This window comes from Tyto alba, unplaced genomic scaffold (genome assembly GCF_018691265.1).
Source record: "Tyto alba isolate M040663 unplaced genomic scaffold, T.alba_DEE_v4.0 Super-Scaffold_44, whole genome shotgun sequence".
NCBI classification, from domain to species: domain Eukaryota; kingdom Metazoa; phylum Chordata; class Aves; order Strigiformes; family Tytonidae; genus Tyto; species Tyto alba.
Genome location: NW_024881320.1, coordinates 15,487,864 through 15,507,038, shown reverse-complemented (window position 1 = coordinate 15,507,038; position 19,175 = coordinate 15,487,864). Strand labels below are relative to the sequence as shown.

At 67.4% G+C, this 19,175-nt stretch overlaps 2 protein-coding genes across 3 annotated transcripts; both read left to right on the top strand.

Annotated features, from left to right (window-relative positions):
* Positions 1-305: 305 nt before the first annotated feature.
* CASTOR1 (cytosolic arginine sensor for mTORC1 subunit 1) lies at positions 306-5,664 on the top strand. 2 transcript variants are annotated; one of them, XM_042805701.1, is made up of 9 exons: positions 306-450; positions 573-643; positions 3,083-3,276; positions 3,410-3,542; positions 3,777-3,900; positions 4,495-4,608; positions 4,718-4,800; positions 4,972-5,062; positions 5,171-5,664. In XM_042805701.1, exons 1-9 carry the CDS (start codon positions 338-340, stop codon positions 5,340-5,342), a joined length of 1,095 nt encoding a protein of 364 aa, XP_042661635.1. In that variant the 5' UTR covers positions 306-337; the 3' UTR covers positions 5,343-5,664. The 2 variants fall into 2 exon arrangements, with proteins under 2 accessions (XP_042661635.1, XP_042661634.1); XM_042805700.1 differs by having other exon boundaries at positions 4,972-5,066; positions 5,171-5,339.
* Positions 5,665-16,157: 10,493 nt separating this feature from the next.
* Positions 16,158-18,746, top strand: LIF (LIF interleukin 6 family cytokine). Its single transcript, XM_042805666.1, has 3 exons — positions 16,158-16,176; positions 17,942-18,120; positions 18,309-18,746. Exons 1-3 carry the CDS (start codon positions 16,158-16,160, stop codon positions 18,744-18,746), a joined length of 636 nt encoding a protein of 211 aa, XP_042661600.1.
* Positions 18,747-19,175: the final 429 nt, after the last annotated feature.

Below are 19,175 nucleotides of genomic sequence, written 5' to 3'. Positions count from 1 at the left end.
TTTGGGGCCGGGTGGGTGTTGGGGTACGGGGGGGGTGGCATCCAGGTTCCCAGTGGGTCCAGTGCCAGCTTGGCTGGGGGGGAAGGGTTGGATCCGGGTTGGGCTGCCTGAGATATTCCACCGCCCCCCCCTCCCCCGGGGGTCGGGGGGGCACCCCCGGGGGTCTGGGCCGGAGCCGCTGCGGGCAATCCCCGGGGTGCTCGGTCCCGGGGTCCCGGGGCGGGGCGGTCGCTGGCCCCTCCCGCGGCGTGGGGCGGGCGTGGGGCGGGCGTGGGGCGGGCCGGGGCCGCGCTTATAGCGGCGGCGGCGGCGGGGGGGCCGGTGCGGCGCGGCCGCCATGGACCTGCACATCCTGGAGCACCGGGTGCGGGTGCTGAGCCTGGCCCGCCGCGGGCTCTGGCTCTACACCCACCCCCTGCTCAAGCTGCTCTTCCTCCCCCAGCGCTGCAGGTACCGGCCTTCCTCCCCGTCCTCCTCCTCCGGTGCCCGGCACCGCTCCAGCCTCCCCCCCCCACCCCCCCCCGTGCCCGGCCCCGGGCGCTGGGGATGGGCAGCGCCGGTTTCTTCTTCAGGTGCAAGTTTTTCAGCTTGACGGAGACCCCCGAGGACTACACCATCATGCTGGACGAGGAGGGCTTCAAAGGTAAAGGGTGCGGCGGCTCGCGGGGTGGGCTGGCACCCGCAAGCCACGAGTTGTGCCCGTTCTCAGCCCGCCGGAGCGCAGCGATGCTCCAGGCCTGGGCCGCCAGCCTGGGCTCGTAGCCAGGCTTCCCTTGGTACGTGCCCATCCTCGGGGCTTCTGGCCGAGGAGCTTCCATCCTCTTGGCGCCTGCGCCGGGGATGTACCAGCTTGCCCGGCCGAGGCTCTGCCAGCGTGGTTGCCTTCACCCTAACAACCCCCTCGCAGGCGGAGCTGGGGGACCAGTGGGGACGGTCTGCGGGGAGCGCGGTGCCAGCTGAGAGCCCGGCTGCTCCGGGGAGGGGACAGGTACCTCCCGGGATGCCCGCTCCGGGCTCCCCGCCCGCACAGGGCGCTGCCGCCAGAACCTCCTGCCATCATTCCCTGGGCTGCTTTTATCTATTTTCCCCCCCCCGCCCGGCGAGGGCCGGAGTTTCGGGCAGAGCGAGGCCGATTTTGTGCCCATCCGGGCTGGCAGGGGGTGACCTCTCTGCCTGGGGGTGCTGCCCAGCAGCCAGGACCAAGTTTTGGGGTGTCCCGGGTGGGGTCTGAGCCCTTCCAGGCCGATTTCCCCCCCCCCCCCCCCTCCCCAGGACGTGGCATTTGGTGAACGTCCCCACCGCTGGTGACCCAGCGTGTGCCTCAGCACCGGTCCTGCCGGGGGTACCGGCCCGACGGGCTGTGCCGGAGGGTCCGGATCCTGTCCCGGCTTCCCACGCCCAAACCTTCCTGCCGAGGCCGCAGGAGCCGGCCGCGGTTTATCACCGTGGACGTGCCCCAAGGAGCAAGGGTCAGCGCCCTGGCCGCGGGGCACTCGCCACCCAGTTCCAGCTCCCACCCCCCTCCCCAACCCTCTGCTCGGGGAAGGGGCCGCAGGGCCGGGCTCTCCGAGCCAGAGCCGTTCCCCACGTATTGTTTTATTTTGGGGCCTGTGGACAAATATTCCTCAATCCCGGGGGGAGGGCGGGAAGTGCCGAACAATGGTCCTGAGAGCTGGCGGCCCCGCTGTGCTGTGTGTACCCCCCCCCCGCCCCGTCCCCGGAGCTGGTGGGGCAGCCAGCGTCCCCCCGCTGTGGGGCTGGGGAGGGGACCCCTGCCAGAGGAGGGCTGCACCCCCTCTCTTCCCTTGGGGATCCTGATTGAGCCCTGGGGTGGGTGACACGGGAACAGCGGGGTCGTCCAGTCCCTCCCCGCCCCGTGCGCTCACGGCCTCGCCCAGTGTGGTGTTGAAAAGCCATTAAGTGGCGAGTGCTGGGACCAGTCCCCATGTCCCCATGTGTTGTTTCCCCCCCCCCCCCCCCCCAGTCCCCGAAGCTCGGCCCTGGGCCGGAGCCGAGGCCGTTCTGGCTCTTCCTGCGCAGGAACAGGCGCTGGAACCACCCGCCGAGGCCCCCGGATCCCGCCCCGCTCCCCCCCTGCCCTCAGCCACGGTTTGGGAACGGGGTGCGGAGCCTATCCCCGTGATGGGGTTCCCCCCCCCCCCCCCCCATGGATGCCAGGCCCCCCTCCCCAGGGCGACCTCCCCTCCACCACGGGTGTGATGAGTTTTCTGTGGCTGGGACGCCGGGTGCCCGCCGAAGGGCTGGGTGCTTGTGCGGGGCCGTCTCCCGTGGGTGCTGCCTCCCACCTTTGCCGGATGAGCCCTGGAGCACCCTGGCAGCACCAGCCCCCCTCCTGGGCAGGAGGGTGGGGTGTGGCGGGGGGGGACGACACACAAGTGCAGCCCCCATCTCGAGGCAGGAAGGAACCGGCCAGTGCGCGCCCTCCCTGCCAACAAAAGCAGATTTTTGGGAGGCAGCCCTGTCCCCCGGCCGGCTTGGGCTTGGCCCCTCTCTAGGCACAAGGTGCTGGCACCCCTGGGATGGGGGGGTGGCCCTTCCCTTGTCCCCTCTGGTGCATCCCCCCCCCAAGCATCCTGGGTGCTGGATGCTGGGCTGGGTGCTCCACGAGAGCAGGGGATGAGCTGGGCAGCCCCAGGTCCCTGGCGATGCCGGTTTTGGGGTTCAGCACAGCCTGACACCCCCTCACACCCAGCCGGGGGTGCTGGTGCGGGAAGGAGAGACGCATCCCAGGCTCGGGGGGGGGCGTCCTAGCCCTGCTCATCCCTGCGGCCAAATTCAGATGCTGTCTTGGCACGGGGAGCAGCTGAGCACTGTCTGGCTCGTTCCGCTTGTGGATGGGGCTGGTCTGCGTCCCCACACCAGTGTCTCCAGCCCCAAGCGTGGGGCTGATCCCGTCCTGGCTCTGCCAGGCCAGCTCATCTCCCGAGGGACAGTGTGACACGCGGTGCCAGAGCCGGTGCGAGCTCTGCGGCACGGACAGGGAGCGCGGCCCTCGGATGCCGGTTGGGCTGCGCTGATCCCCAGGAGCCTCGTGCCTCAGTTTCCCCCTTATCCCTCGCAGAGCTGCCGCCCTCCGAGTTCATGCAGGTGGCGGATTCGACGTGGCTGGTGCTCAGCGTTGTCTCCAACGGCCGGGCGCCCACCGGCTGCCAGGCCACCGGGGTCACCAAAATCGCCAGGTCGGTCATCGCGCCGCTGGCCGAGCACCATGTCTCGGTGCTGATGCTCTCCACCTACCAGACCGATTTCATCCTGGTGAGGATGGGGACAGGGACGGTGGTGCCGTTGGCTCCAGCAGAGCTGGGTGGGGACCCTGGGGGGGGGGGGGCTGTGGGGAGGGGTGGCGGTGCTGGCCCTGATCCTGCCCCCCCCCCCCCCCCCGGGCCAGGTGCGGGAGCGGGACCTGCCCGTGGTGATCCACACGCTCGCAGGGGAGTTCGACATCTACAAGGAGGAGAGCGGCGAGTGCGTCCCCGTTGCCTGCGACGATGTGAGCAACGGCTTCCTCAAGCCCAAGCCGGGTGAGCGACACCAGGTCCCGTGTCCCCCCCCTCTCCTCCCCCCCCCTCAGGACCCCCCGGTCCCCGGTGAGATGCTCCAGCTCCCGCTGGCGGTACCCGTATCCTTGGGGGACCCCCGCTGTGCGCCCCGGGGTGGGGGGGTGCCGGGCTGTGGCTGCGGTGGCCGCGGGGTGGCACTGCGGCACTGTCCCCAAGCTGTCCCCAAGCCTGACGGGGCGGCTCTCCCCCTCCCAGCCGCTAGCCCCACGCTGCACCCCGTGCAGAGCCCCCAGACCCGCTTCTGCGTCCTGACCGTGGCCCCCGACACGCTGCCCGCCATCGCCACCATGCTCATCGATGTCCTCTTCTACTCCCACAGGTGGGTCCCGGGGACGGGGACCCAGTGGTGGCCCCCTCACCTGGGGCCATCTGAACTGCGGTGGCAGGTCCCTGCCCTTGCTCCCAGTGGCTTTTCGAGCCCTGGGTGTGTTTTGCAAACTGGTTTTGCCCTCCCAAGCGTGCCGGGGGGCTGCAGCCACGTGGGTGCTGTGGGTCCCACTGCCACCGTGGGAGATACGAGCCCCGAGGTGACCCAGGGGACGAGCCCGGGGCGGGGGGTTTGCAAAAGGCTGGTGGGAACGGTGTCGGGGCGAGGGGATGCTCCTGGCTGGGACCTCCCGTGTCCCCTGGGATGGGATCCCTTCTGGTGGGACCCTCCTGCTCTGGAGACACCTCGGCGTTTTGGGAATGCCCTAAAACCGGGTGTCACCCCTGTCCTGCTGCCCCCCAGCCTGGCAGCTGTACAAGCTGCAGGCCCTGTGGGTAGCCCCTGCTCCAATCCCCCCTGTCCCCCCCCCGCCCTGCGGCATCCCAACGTGATGCTCAAAGACACCCGGTGCCCCCCACTGAAGCCCTTTTCCTCCTAATTTTGGGGGTTGTGGCTTTTTTCCCCCCCCCCCACCCCGTGCTGCAGCCCCCCGAGGGAGGCTGGGGCCGGCAGCCAGGACCTCGACTCCATCACCTTCTTCGCCTTCTCCCTCATCGAGGGCTACATCTCCATTGTGATGGACGCCGAAACCCAGAAGCGGTAGGTGCCATCCCTGGGGGGGCTTGTCTGTCCATTCCTCAGGGCTGGGGGCTCGGGGAGGTGGTGGTGTGTGGGGGGGTTACACTCGGGTCCCCCCCCCTTCTCTCAGGTTCCCCAGTGACCTGCTGCTGACCAGCTCGACGGGGGAGCTGTGGCGGATGGTGCGGATCGGCGGGCAGCCCCTCGGCTTCGGTGAGTGTGGCGGCCACGTCCCCCTCCCTGTGCCACCACCGCCCGTCCTCCCCCCTCCCCGGCGTGGCGTGGGGGGGGGGGGGGTTGCTTCGGGGTGATGCTCTCTCCCTGCCTGTCCCCACAGCGGGGCCACCGCTCACCCCGGGGTCCCTTTGCCTCCCCCCCCCCCAGACGAGTGCGGCATCGTGGCGCAGATCGCCGAGCCGCTGGCCGCCGCCGACATATCGGCGTATTACATCAGCACCTTCAACTTCGATCACGCCTTGGTGAGCCCCTGCCCCTCCCTGGGCACCCGCTGCGGTGGGGGGTGTCCCCCCCCCCGGGGCTGACACCCCCCTCTTGTGTGTGTGTGTGTGTGCCCCCCCGGCAGGTCCCCGAGGAGGGCATCGCTGAGGTCATCCAGCTGCTGCAGCAGCGCCAGGAAAGCGGCAGATAGCGGCTGGCTGTCCCCACGCCGGGTGGCCCAGCGCGGTGGCACGGTGGGCCCCCCCTTCCCCCCCCCCCCCCTTCCCCTCTATCCCTTATATTTGTTATTTTTTTAATTTTAAGTCTCGGTGTGGGGCAGAGCTGGGTGCAGCTGGGGACGTGGGGGCTTCGGGGACCCGCTGGCCTCGTGGCAGTGGGGCAGTGTCCTGTGGGAGGGGGGAGCAGTCCCCACCGTGCCACCCCATGGGCGAGGTCGAAGGACAGCCCCGTGCCATCCTCTGCCTCCAGCCCTGCCCGTGCAGGTTTTGCGGGGGGGGGGGGCTCGGCAGAAGAGTGGGTGTCCCCAGGGAACTGCTGGAGGAGGGGACGTGGCAGGGGGGGACGTGCCAGAGAGCTGTGATGTGCCACCATGGTGCTAGGGGTGACAGCCCAGGGCTGGGGGGATGTGTCCCCACGCCCTGTGTGTGTCCCCCTTGGGTGGGTGGGTGGGGGGGGGGGTGGCCGTGATGCTCTGGGGGGCACCCCTGGGCCAGCTCCGTGTGCGTGAAAGCATCCCTGGGGCTGGGGTTCCCCCTGGTGCCCCAAAAATCTCCAAGGTGAGGGGTGAGGAGGCTGTGGTTGAGCCCCAGCCCTGTGTCCCCTCTGGGGTAGCCCCATGCCCCTGCCTGGGCTGTCGCCTAGCGTGGGGGGACAACGCTGACCCCCCGGCTCCTCCCAAGCTGTATTTTCACATAGTTTTTAATAAGTCAATAAAAGTCCTATTATTTTTATTTCCATTTAGCCCTGGGGGGGTGGCCCAGAGCCAGTCCCCAGGCTGGTGACGGGTGGTAGGATGGGAGTGTCTGGGATGTGACAGGGGGACGCGGCACTCCCCGTTCCCCCCCTCTGTAAGGTCACCAGGATGGGGCCAGCTCGCCTGCCACGTATTTTGGGTGAAAAAAAAAAAAAAAAGGGTGAAAGCTGCAGCCCCCAGCAAGTCACTGGCCCTGGGGAAACCGAACTCCCCCTCCCCCATTTCTGCTCTCCCCCTGCCCCACGCTGGGCCAGCTCCCACAGTCTGAGGGGAAACTGAGGCACGAAGGGCCAAACTTGACCCCTGGCCCAGGGATGCCCCTGCCCTGCTGTCACCACATCCCCACATCCTCTCCCCTTGCTGGCAGCAGGGCACCCCCCGGTGAAATTGGGGGGGGGGGGGCTGTCCCCATGTGGGTGAGCCCCCCCCCCCCCCCGTGCCCCCCAGGGGCTGCGCTTGGACAACGAGCAAGACTTGTCAGGAGCGGGAGGGTGGCAGAAACCTCTTTGGGGTGTTTTCCCCCGGGGTGGGCAGCTCAGCGGGGCTCGGGCCGGAGCGTGAATGCAGCTCTTGCTCCCGCCCTGTCCCCAAAAAACAGCCCCTTGCCCAGGGCCTGGCCGGGTCCTCCCCACGTCAACTCCCACACGCTCGCAAGCCGCCGGGTTCTGCAACCTCCCCGGGCGCTTTCTTTCCTGTCTCACTCTCTTGTCCAGAGTCATGAGACGCTGGTGACGCGCATCCAAGCGATGAAGAAATTGCAGCCGGCCCATGCGGTCACCGCCGCTATTTTTGTCCCTATTGGATATTGCACAGTCCTCCGCCACCCGCTTTCCTCCAGCGGGGTGGCACCACGGTGGCCTTGTCCCTGCCTGGCCCCGCAGGGACCCCGTGTGAAGCCCTGGGAGGTGACAGGGCTGTGCCGGGGGGGTGGGGGGCCAGGGCCACTTGTGGCCATGGGGCATCTGAGGGTGGGTGCGTGCTGCCCACGTGGTCCTGCTCACCCGGCCGGGGTGCCCGGGGGTCCTGTCACAGCACCCCCCACACTGGTGGGGTCGGGGAGGGATGGATGGATGCGGATGGATGGATGGATGGATGGATGGATGGATGGATGGATGGATGGATGGATGGATGGATGGGTGGATGGATGTTCTGTGTGAATGGGCGAAGGGATGGATGCTCCTGGATGGAAGGAGGGAGGGAGGGATGGATGGATGCATGGATGGATGGATGGATGGATGGATGGATGGATGGATGGTTCATTATACAGATGATAGATGGATAGACAGGTTGATGGGTAGGTGGACAGATGGAGGGATGGGAGGATGGAGGGATGGGAGGGTGGAGGGAGGGATGGAGGGAGGGAGGGATGGAAGCATGGAGGGATGGAAGGAGGGAGAGAGGGAGGGATGGAGGGGTGGATGGATGGGTGGAAGGATGGAAGGACAGATGGGTGGACATACGAACAGAGGGTCAACAGACTGTCTAGACAGACAGATGGATGAACAAGCTACTTCAAACAGATGTGGGGAGGGAAGGACGTTCTCCTGGCTCCTCCACCCCTCCAGGGCTGCCCCGGGCACAGCCCTGCCCACTGAACCCAGCCCGGCCACCACCTCTGCCAGGGGATGTCCCGAGGAGGAGGAAGAGGAGGCAGCTGCTGGAGGAAGCAGCGCCAGCCCTGCTTCCGCAGCAGGGAGTCCTGCAGGTCGCTGGGTGGCTGGGGAAGGGAAATTTTGGGAAAAGAAAACATTTCTTCTTCTGGAAGTGAGTCACGGACGTGCTCTTCCGCTCCAGAGGAGATGTTATTTCTGGATTGTCCCCCTGTGATGCCACCAAACCCTCCGAATGCGCAAATTCGGCACCGGGCGGCTCCTGCTCGTGCAGGCACCTTTTGATGGTCACCAAAATCAACCAGATCGCAGCACGTCTCAAGAAGCTGATAAAATATATTCGTTTTGATGGGGTGGAAAAAGCCCCCATCGGTGCCGGGCTCCTGTTGGGCCCCATCTGCCGGGAACGGGGAGCTGAGGGGGGAAGGGGGTTTGCTCCGGGGGCCGTGCCGGGCCCCCCAGCAGCGCCAGCCGGGCCGTGCCAGCCGGTTTCTCCTGCGGCAATATTGCGTAAGCGTGATGTGGCAGCGAGGGCACCGCTGCCCTCGGCCCCTGCGCCCTTGGGCAACACCCAGGGCCCTGTGCCGGCACCGGCTGGTTGTGTTTCCTCCCCGGGGGCACCCATGGGTGCTGCTGGGCTGAGCGGTGCTGCTCGGTGTCCCCGACTTGGTCAGCACCTGAATTCGTCACCCAGAGAGTTGGGGGGGGGGTGGGTGAGCAGAGGGATGGACAGAGAGAGCATCCAGCCATGCCGGGATGCTCCGTACTTCCTGGGCTCCCACCTCCCTCCTTCCCGGGCCAGATTTTCAGCTTCCACAGCTGGATTCGGGATGCAAAGCCCCACTGTGATAGGACACGGGTGTCCCCACATGGCCGATGTCCCTATCCCTGGGTGCCAGCCCCGCTACCGCTGCTGCCTTCTTTTGCATTTGGGTTTCGGGGCAGCCGAGACCATTTTTGGTTCGACCAGCCCATTGGATGCCGAGCAGCGAAACCGGGGTGACTCAAAGCAACCCTTTCCCAGGAAGATGGGTTGTGGGGATCCAGCGGCACCGGTGCGGCCGGATCCGGGACGAGCAGCGGGACCGCGGGCTGGACCCACCAGGACTCCCTCGAGGAACTGAATCGAAGAACAACCTCATCGGCCGGCCAGCATCATTTCCTCCCGCCGGGGCGGCTCACCCCGCTCATTGGCCCCCGGGGCACGGCTTCACTTCTCGCTGGCTCGCCGTTGGGTCCCGGGTGCCTCCTTCGGAGGTGGGGGCGAATGGGTGCACTTTAAAAGGCGAGCTTCCCCATCGCCGAGCCATTAAGGAAGTCGCTCGTGCGCCCGGCAGCCCCGTGCCGAAACGCCCTGCCCCGGCCATGCGGTGCGACGGGCGGCCCTTGGGCGTGCTGGCAGGTAGGTGTCTGCCCGTGTCCCGCAGCTACCCTCTCGCTCGCGCGCCTGCCGAGGCTGTCCCCTCCGTGCCGCGGCGGTGTCACCTCCCAAGGGCACCAACGGCGGGTGGGATCATTCCCCCCACCCCCCCCCCGCCCATGGCACGTGGGATGGGGAGCGCCGTGGATGGGGCACCCCCACGGGGGGGGTCCCCCTTGGTCGCTTGGGGCGGGGGGGGGGGGGGGGGGATTGGGTCAGGAGGGGGCACGCTTTGGGATCAGTTTGGGGACCGATGGCCGAAGGTCAGGGCTCAGCTTGCCGGCGTGGATCCTGCACCCTGCGCAAACCCTTCCACCCCCGCCGGGCAGCAGGGCCGGGTGCTGAGTACCGGTCCAGCGCCGCGTCCGAAGTCACCGCTGGCGCAGCGGGGACGGCATCCGAGGGGCTGGAGGCAGGAGCGGCGCCGCTGTCCCCTGCTTTGCGGTGGCCCGTGCTGGCAGGGGGAGCTGCTGGGGCGACCGCCGCGCCTGGGCTGCGCTCCTTGGCTGCTCGGTGGCATCTTCATCCTCCTCCTCCTCCTCGCCGGGTCCCCAGCAGGCTTTTGGCACGGGGCGGGGGGGGCTGGCTCATCCCTGCGGCAGGACCGGGGCACTGTGGCGCAGGGGATGCGCGTGCCCGGCACACGCCGTTCTTGCCTCCAGGCCTGATGCCAGGCTGATGGGCACGCAGGGCCAAGCTCTCCCCGCGGCAGCTCTCACCGTGGCACGGGGACCACGGCGCCCGTGTGCCAAAGCTTGTGCCTTTCACAGGGAGAGGGGGCTGTCTCCCTGCACCCCAGTGTCGCCCCATCTCCCTCCTCTTCCTCCCCAGCTGTCACCAAAGGGCTCTTCATCCTCTGGGCAGTGCCGGGCCAGGGGGGTCGGCCCCCGCAGCCCCCCACCTTGCAGCAGATCCACGCGCTGGTGAGGCACATGGCTGAAGACGCGCAGGAGCTTTTCACCTTCTATGTGAGTTCCCTTCCCTGGGGCAAGGGCTCACTCTTGTTCCCTCCGTGGGGGGACACAGGGCTGGGGGTGTGTGTGTGTGTGTGTGTGTCCCCATGCTGCTCCCTTCGAACGTCCCTGACCTTCCCCTCCGCATCCCCGGGCAGGAGGAGAACCAGCGCCTGACCATCAACAACCTCTGCCGCACCAACCGCCCTCCCGAGTGGCTGCGGGGAACGGTGACAGGGCCCGGGGGGCTACGGGGGCTGCGGGGGACCATGGCCCGCATGGCCCAGGAACTGCAGAACATCATCCGCCACCAGCGCGACCTCAACCCCCCCGGCGCCGAAATCCTTCGCCGCTTGGCCATCACCCACCTGAAGGTGCGAGGGCTCCTCAGCAACCTGGAAGGGCTCTTCCCAGCCCCCAGCCCCCGCCCCGGCCGCCGCCCCCCGCCCGGCCCCACGGCACCCACCAAGGTGTTTCGGCAGAAGCTGGAGGGGTGCCGGATCCTCTGGAGCTACAGCCGCTTCATGGCCAAGCTCAGCGCCCAGCTGGAGGCCAGGAGCCGCCGGGAGCGCCGGGAGAAGCGGAGATTGCGCCGGGGCTCGCGGCTGCCCACGCGCTCCTAGAGCAGCCCCGCCGTCACCCGAGTTGTCTCCATCTCCATTTCCATCTCCACCTTCCTCTCCATCACCTCCATCTCAACCTTCACCTCCATCATCTCCATCTCCACATCCATCACCTCCATCATCTCCATCTCCACCTTCACCTCCATCATCTCCACCTCCATCACCTCCATCATCTCCATCTCCACCTTCACCTCCATCATCTCCATCTCCACCTTCACTTCCATCATCTCCACCTTCACCTCCATCACCTCCATCCCACCCCACCCCCAGGACAGAGACTCTCCGGCCGGCCGGGACCCTCCAAGATCGCACGGGTGAGGACACAAGCAGCTCCTGACACTTCAGTTTGCCGTGAGGACCAAGCCGTCCCCGTGCCACCGCTCGGCTGCAGGACAGCCCCGCACCCCTCCTGGCAGCTCCCCCACATCCCGCCCCCCCGTTTCGGCAGCCCCGGTGCCGCGCGGAGCCGTGCTCTCAGCCGCGCTCGGGTGTCCCCCAGGTGCCCAGTGCTGCGGGATGGAGCTGTCCCTTGTCACCAAGCCCCGCCGGATTTTCCAGTGATTCAATGGGTCCGGTGACCCGGCCTGACTAAGAGCCGCTCGCCCAGCACCCGCCGCACTGCTGGCAGGGTGCGGCCCCGGCCTACGGAGAACGCTGCCGGCACCGGTGAGTGCCACCGGCGCCGTCACCCCCGGCCTGCCCTGCACACTCAACGGCCCCGCAAGCTCGGCGGCCCTGTGCGCTCGGTGTTGCTGTGTGCCTGGTGTCCCCACCAGCTCAGTGTCGGTCCCTGTGTTCGTCCCTCAGTGTCCCCAGGCCCCCAGCACCCTTCGTCCCCCTGTGCTTGGTGTCCCCGCGCTTGTCCCTCTGCTCATTCTCTCACGCCTGCTGTCCCCGTGCCCTCGGTGGCCCCGTGCTCTCAGCATCCCTGTGTCCCCAGGGACCCCGCGCTCGTCCCTCCGCCCTCAGCATCCCTGTACCTCAGTGTCCCCACGCCCGCGAGCCCCCCGGGGCCGTGTCACCGCAGCCGGGCAGGGGCTCGGCTCCGGCCGCCGCACTGTGACAGTGGGTGGCAGCACCCACCCCCTCCCCACTAATTTATACATTAATATTTGTGTGGTTATTGTATTTATTGAATCTTGGGGTTAATTTAATACATCCCTACAGCGGGAAGAAATATTTAAGGACATGTTTTTAATATATAAATATCTATTTTTATGGTAACTTCTTTTGTATCATGTTAAACTATGAATATAACGAGGTTTTATTTATGTATATCAGTATTTTTTGGTACTGTGAGAAGGGTGCCCACCCCGGGCACGTGGCACCCCCATATTTTTGTATAACGGCAGAAGGAAATAAAGTGCTGACCTCGGCCCGTGGGCCGCTGAGCGGTTGTGTCCCTGTGTCCGGGTGTCTGTGGGCAGAGAGGGGCTGTATTGCGGCGGCCGGGCCGTGCCCGTCGTCCTCGGCCAGGCACGCGGCCCGGCGTGGGCTGGCAGCACGGGGAGGGACGGGGCCCGGCCCGGCGTGGCACACGGTGCGGCACAGCGCGGGGTGCGGCACAGCGCGGGCGGTGGCAGGCGGCCCATGACGGGACGTGGCCCAGGGCACGGCGCGGCACACGGCCCGCGACGTCGGAAGACGTGGCGTCCCGTGGCACGGCCCGGCACCTCGAGGCGTGTGCCGTGCCACCGCGCCGCGCGGCACCGGGCGCCACGTGTCAGACAGCCCCCTGCGCCGCGCGCGCCGCGCCACAGCCACCGAGCCGGAGTGCCGCATCCCCGGCCAGGGCCGCTGCGGGGACCAGGCCACCCCACTGCCACCGGTCCCGCTGAGTCAAAAATCCTAAGACCCGGTCATGTGGCACCGCGGAGTCACTCGTTCCATGCCGTGCCCCTGCCCGGGCCGCCCGGCACCGCCGCCGGCACTGCCGCCTGAGTCAGTCACAGGGACCATCGCCGTCGGGACGGCCGCCGCCGCGCTGGCACCCGCTGCTCTTTGGGGGACACTCGGCGTGGGGACGATGTCACCATGAAGCAGCCCCGGCCGGCTTGCCACACCGTGGGTGACTGTGACCGGGACACGCTGCCCGCCCGGCTCCGAAGAGGAGGCAGCTTGCATGGGCTGCGGAGGGGAGGGCGCAGGTATGTGACCACCCCAGGGCTGGCGTGGAGGGGTGAGGGGTTTGGGGGGGGGACACACCCCCAAACAGGGGGTGCGCACCGGGCTGAGTGTCATCCGAAAGGTGCTGGGGGTCCCCATGTCCCCGGTGTCCCCTTGGGGCTGGGGCCCCTCCTTGCGAGGCCACCCAGGGGGACCCCAGTGCCCACCCCCCGTGCTCCAGACCCCCGGGGAAAAGCCACCCCACGGCAGGGACGTCCCTTGGCCACGGTCCCCAAGGGTGCTGCTCTCCCTGCCATGGCCCCGGGGTCCTCCCGCCCGGCTGGGATGGAAAGCAGCAGGGTGCCTGGCGATGGGGTGACACCGGTGGGGTGACACCAGTGGGGTGCAGGGGCAGAGGGGACGCAGCCCTGAGCAGCGAAACATCGTGAGTCAAAGGGGAATTCGGTCCCTGCTGTTATTCAGCCCCGGGCTTCCCCGGGGCGAGGGCACAGGGGCACCGGCCTTACTCACCCCTTCCTCAATGCCCAACCCCCCCCCCCCCCCCCCCCCCCCATGACATGGCCCCCCACGCCCCACCCCCACCCCCCCGCCAGCCCCAAAACTGCGGGGACCCCCCCTGCCCTTCACTGGGGGGCTGTGGTGGCAGCTGAGATGTCGGGGTGTGTGTCCCCTGTATGGGGACAGCGTGGGATGGGGACCCGGAGGGGACTCGGGACTCTGGGATGGGATGGGGGGGGGGGAAAATTATGTGATGGGGCAGTTCTGGGATGGGGTTGGAGTGGGGAGGGGGCAATTATGGGATAGGGACTGGGCAGGAGGGGGCAGTTCTGGGATGGGGGGAGGAGAGGGCTGGGATGGGGCAGGGGACAGTTGTGGGACAGGGATGGGTTGGGGGTTGGGTTGGGGGGTCGGTTCTGGGGTGCGGCAGTTCGGTGAGAGAATGGGGCGGGGGGGCAATTCCGGACTCGGGGAGGGGGGGGGGGCCAGTTCTGGACTGGGACAGCAGAGGGCAGCATGGGGACAGGGATGGGGACACCCAGGGGGACACTGTGGGGGGGACTGGGGCCCAGGGATGGGGACACCCGGGGGGACACTTGGGCACGGGGGCAGCGTGGGGACAGGGATGGGGCCCCCCGGGGGAGAAAATGGGGGGGGGGGGGCCTGGGGCACTGGGGCAGCGTGGGGGGAGCAGAGCAGCAGGGTGGCACTGGTGGCCTTGGGACACCCTGGGCTTGTCCCCGTGTCCCTGGCCAGGCTGGCGGTGGGGACAGCAGGGACAGCAGCGTTCGGCCACACCGGGCCGCTGCCTCCTGCCCAACCTGCCCCCCGCTCCACTCCTGGGGTCCCCAAACGGGGGGACACCCCGGGGGGCACCCCACAGCCCCCTGCTCCCTCCTTGGGACCTGTTGGGACAAACCCCCCCCCATGTCACCATCTCGCCACGCTCCCGCAGCGCCACGCTTCCACGGGGCAGCCGTGGCAGGATCCTGCTACCAAAGTGTTTGGGAAATGGGATTTTTCCTGGGTGTTTCCCATCCCCTGCCCGGAGCAGGGATTCGGGTTTTCCTGCCGGAGCATCCTCCCCTGCAGAGGGGGACACCCTCCCCCCCTCTTTCTAAAATCTGTTAGAAATGAGACCCCAAAGCCCTGAGCAGCTCTGGGACACCAGCTTGCCCCTGGGCACAGGTTTCTTCAGGGTAAGGGCAGAAAGTGGCAAACCCCGCACACAATCCCCCGGCCCACCCTCCCCACACACACACCCCCCCCAGGACATTCCCTAGTGCTGTTAATTAAGAAACGCCAGTTCCTCAGCTAATTAAATGCCATCAGGCCATCAGCTATCCCTCAACACATGACATGCTGCTCACAGCACCCCAATAAAACCGGTCATGAGGCTGGGGGGGGGGTGAGATGGGGCTTGTCCTCCCTGTCCCCCCACCCCCGGCAGAGCCCTTGCTTCCCAGTCCCATCCCCACTCGCTGCCCGGCACCCCAGTAAGGCCAGACCGGGCTGAGATGGGCTTTGGCTGCTGGGGCATCAATGCCACCTGGCAAACCGGGCTGGTTTCCAGGTTCCCGCGTGGGGAAACTGAGGCAGGCAGCAGCTGTGTGACCACCGCTCCACACCCCCAGCACGGGGGGGGGGGTGGGGGGTGTTCCTCCTGTCCCCCCCTCAACGTGTCACCCCCTGCCACAGGGGACGGCCGGGCTTGTGGTGGCTCTTGCGTCACCGTTCCTCGACTGTCACCCCGGAGGCTTCGCACTGCCAGCGCAAGCAGGGCACAAACTTGCTAAACCTGATTAAAAGTTTCAGCTCGGCCGTGCCCCTGGAGAGGAAAAAAATTATATATACAAGAAAAACAAAAATCCCTTTAACCTCTTTTTTTACCCCCCAGATCGGGGAGCAAATGTCCTCGCGGGACCCCTGTGAAGGGTTGAACAACCCCCCCCACCACCCCCCCAACTCGGGTTTTTGCTCCCACACCGATTTTAGCACCCTGCCAACCAGCCCAGCACCCTCCCGCCTGCGCCAGGCAGGGGGACAGCCCCGCCGAGGGAAGGGTTAACCGGGGGGGGGGGGCCGGTCCAGCCTCTCCCCGCTGGGTGGGTTTGTCCTTTTTCCTAGAGAAAACCCACCCTTTACTTCTAATATTTTTTACCCAAAGGAATGAACCGCCAGCGGGCCGGGGGACAGCGATGCCACCGCGTCCATCCCACTGTGACCAGGGGTCCCGCACCCCCCGGGGGGACCCTGCTGCGGCCTCCCCGCACCTTTTATCCCTCCCAAATCCCCCCAAAATCATATTCCGCCCCCCCCCCCCCCCCCCCCCCCCCCCGCTATTTTATTAACTGCTCCGACAGCCGGCGGGGAAGCCCCGGTCCGGGGAGGGGGACCCGGGGGGTGAAAGTGCTTGTGGCTCCGTGAGTCACGGCCTGGCGCTCTCGCCATCGCGCCTCGCCGCCACCGCCGCCCCCCGCGACACCCCCACACCCCACGTGTGGCTGCTCGCCGCCCTCGGGGAGGGGGGGGGGGCTTTAATTCATATTTCCACCCACCCCCCCCCCGCCTCCCTTCCCACCCGCTTCCCCAGCACCTCCCCGACCCCGTGCGTGAAAAAACACAAAACCCACAATCCCGGTGACATCAACTTTATCAGAAGTTTATTTCTAAGAATCATTCAGGATTTCCAAAGCCCTCGACTTCCTGATTTCCAGTTTCAATAGAAGTAACGATAGTGGTGCTGCTCCCCCCCGCGTCCCCCCCTCCTCCCCTTTCTTACAACACAGGCTGGCTGCCGGACCGGTATATAAACCCCGAGAAGTCCCCCAGTATGAACATGAATTTCTGAAAACTTCCTCTGCCAACACCAATCTCTATTAAGTCACGCCCGGGACGCGGCTCACAATGAAGTTCGTGCCGGCAGGTAAAAAAAAAAAAAAAAAATCAACTTTGGGGAAATTATTTCCCCTTCTCCCCGCTTCTTTCCTCCCCCCTCCCCTGCTTTTCCCGGTGATGCTCGAGCTCAGGCGGGTCCCGGTTCGCCGCCGCCGCCAGCCCCGCAGTGAGGGCTCCCACCGCGCCGCGTCCCCCCCCCCCCGGGATGAGCATCTCTGGGAATTGGCAGCAGGGAGCGAAGCGCGGCGCTGGCGCGGTGCAGCCAACATCTGGACACTTATATAACTGGAAATGCTTCCAAAAAAAAAAAAAAAAAAAAAAAATATTGCAAGGGGGGGATAATTTTTTTTTTTAATTTTTTTTTTATTTTTAAAATATCTCCCCCCCCTTCCTGCTTTTATTCCTTCTGGGTCTCTTGATGCTGCGAGCCTCTGCTGTGTTGGGAGCACTGGAGGGATGGGGAGGCTGCCAAGTGCGGGAGTAGGGGTTGGAGGGAGCAGTCGTCAGCCCAGAGGCGGTTCTGGGGGGCCCCATGGGGCAGCACCCACCCGGGACACCCCCCCCCCCGCCCCCAGCCCCTCGCACACGTGGGTGCTGAGCCTCGCTCTGCCCAGCTGTGAAATGGGTAGAAAGCAGCGCCGGGAGGGGGGGACTCAGCGAGAGGGGCTTGGGGGGGGGGCAGGGGTCAGGGCATCAGCATCCCATGGGAGCACCCAGGGCCCTGGGGGCACGGGGAGGAAGGGTCCCCCCCCTCCCTCCCCCCTGGGCAGGAGGGGAGCGGCAGCGGGTCGGGGATCGCAGCACGCCCAGGTAAGTCCTTTCCCACCTGGGCAGGGTAAATAAAGGCAGGTTTGGATTACCCGGCACCGGCGGCGTGTCGGAAGGCGCTGACAAGTGCGGGCAGCTTCGGCGCTCGTCACGGCCCCGGGGACTCGGCCTGGCTGCACCCCCGCAGCATCGCAGGGGGCCCCCACCCTGCCGGGGCGCTGCCGGCGGCATCCAGGTCACCCGGCGGCGGGGATCCCCCCCGGGGGACCCTGCCCCAAGGGTACAGAGCACGGTGGCAGGGCTCCAGAGGTGGTTTGGCCTCTCCAAGCAGGGATGCTGGTTTGAGGAGGGGGGGGGGGGGGTGTCCCAGGGATGGGGGGCGGGGGGGTTGGAGCACCCTGCTCTTGCCCCCCCGCTGGCAGGAGGGGGACGCCGGGGTGACCCAGCTGCTGGCGGCTCAGGGGTCTCCTTGTTCTGCGCCCAGGGATTTCCCAGCCGGCGCCTCTGGCAGCCGCAGCATCTCTCCCTGGGGCTCCTCGGCGCTGCGCCCACTTCGCAGACAGGGAAACTGAGGCAGGCGGTGGGGCAGGAGGCGGGGGGCCGGGGGCCGGGGGGGGGGGGGGGAGGCCGAAGGCAGGTTTCCTTGCGGGCGCCCCCGCTGAGTCAGCTGGGGCCGGGGTGGGGCCTCGCTCCCGCAGCGCCCGGCCGAGGATAACGGAGGGGAAAGCGCTTTGCATATTTGATTAAACCCGACAGGTCGTCACCCGGGCCGGTTGCGAAATGTGGGAATGCCGCGGGGCACCCCGCGGGGAAGGGAGGCGGGGGAGCGCCTGCCGGGGGGCAGGTGAGGGGGACAGGAGCCTCGGCGCAGCCGGGACGGTGAAGTGGGGGGATCCGGGGAGCCGGACACCTTCTTCCCCGGGTGCCCCGGGGGTTGGGGGAGTCCTCGGGTGACGTTCTGCATCGTTGGGGGCCCCCGCGGCGGTTCGGTCCCCAGCGTGACCCCGGCCTCTCTCCCCGCACAGGCGTCGTGCCCTTCGTGGCCCTGCTCCTGCTGCAGCGGCGGCCGGTGGCCGGCCGGGCGCTGCTGGTGACCGGCCCCGGCTGCCCCGGTCACGGCTTGTGCCGCTCCAACGTCCAGGAGCAGACCCGCAAGCAGGTCGCGCTGCTCAACGCCACCGCCCAGGACCTCTTCAGCCTCTACGTAAGTGGCCCTCGGGGTGGGGTGTTGGGGGGGGGAGCACGGCCGGGACCCCCCCGGGGCTGTTTGCTCCAGCGGGTGCATGAAGGGGGAGGGCTGGGGACACTGTGGGGACGGTGGCGGGAGGCATCCGGGGAGGGGGCGAGGGGACACGGGGGTGACGCTCGCCTCTTCCCCCCCCCCCTCCCCAGCTGAAGTGCCAGGGAGAGCCGTTCAGCAGCGAGAGCGACAAGCTCTGCAACCCCAGCGGCGTCTTCTTCCCCGCCTTCCGCGTCAACCGGACGAGCGAGAAGAAGGAGGTCATGGTGGCCATGTACAAGCTCTTCGCCTTCCTCAACGCCTCGCTGGGGAACATCACGCGCGACCAGGAGGAGCTCAACCCCACGGCCAAGGAGCTCCTCGACCGGCTCCACAACACCACCAAGACCACCCGGGGCCTCATCTCCAACCTCACCTGCCTCCTCTGCAAGAACTACAACGTCTTCCAGGTGGACGTCAGCTACGGGGAGAGCTCCAAGGGCAAGAGCGCCTTCAAGAAGAAGCAGCAGGGCTGCCAGGTGCTCAGGAAGTACGTGCAGGTCATTGCCCAGGCGGCCCGTGTCCTCCTACCTCATCTCAGCCCCCCGTGAGCGCCCGCCCCGGCTCCTCTGCCTCCCCGCCACCGGCCGTCCCCCCCACCGCCGCCTCCTGAACTCCCGCCTTCCTATTTATTACCCCGGACCCTGCGCTGGCCCCATCCATCCTCCGGTAATTTATTTGTCCCTTGAGGGGTGAACGTTGCAAGCCTGGTGTGTCCCGGGCGGAGCAGAGCCAGGGGCCAGCATCCAGCGGGACGAGGCGGCGCAGCCCCGAGGTGACGCCGGGGCGCAGGCTGGTCCTGGGGTGCGCCTCGGCCGTCCCCCCCCCTCTCCCCCGGGGTGCGGGGAGCTGCGGGTGCCGCGGCGGGGGCCGGACTCTGTCCCGTCTCCATCACGGAGAGCAACCTGACGGCCAGCCTCGAGCATCGCTGGAAAGCCTCCGCTGCCCTGGGAAAAAGGATCGGGATGAAGGACGCCGGG

What these genes read in the sequence shown, in the direction of transcription:
- CASTOR1 (XM_042805701.1), top strand. Translation starts at nt 338, where the DNA reads ATGGACCTGCACATCCTGGAGCACCGGGTGCGGGTGCTGAGCCTGGCC. An exon ending in GGACGAGGAGGGCTTCAAAG is followed by an intron (nt 644 to 3,082) that starts GTAAAGGGTGCG and finishes TATCCCTCGCAG; the next exon opens with AGCTGCCGCCCTCCGAGTTC. An exon ending in GTCCTCTTCTACTCCCACAG is followed by an intron (nt 3,901 to 4,494) that starts GTGGGTCCCGGG and finishes CCCGTGCTGCAG; the next exon opens with CCCCCCGAGGGAGGCTGGGG.
- LIF (XM_042805666.1), top strand. An exon ending in AGGACCTCTTCAGCCTCTAC is followed by an intron (nt 18,121 to 18,308) that starts GTAAGTGGCCCT and finishes CCCCCTCCCCAG; the next exon opens with CTGAAGTGCCAGGGAGAGCC.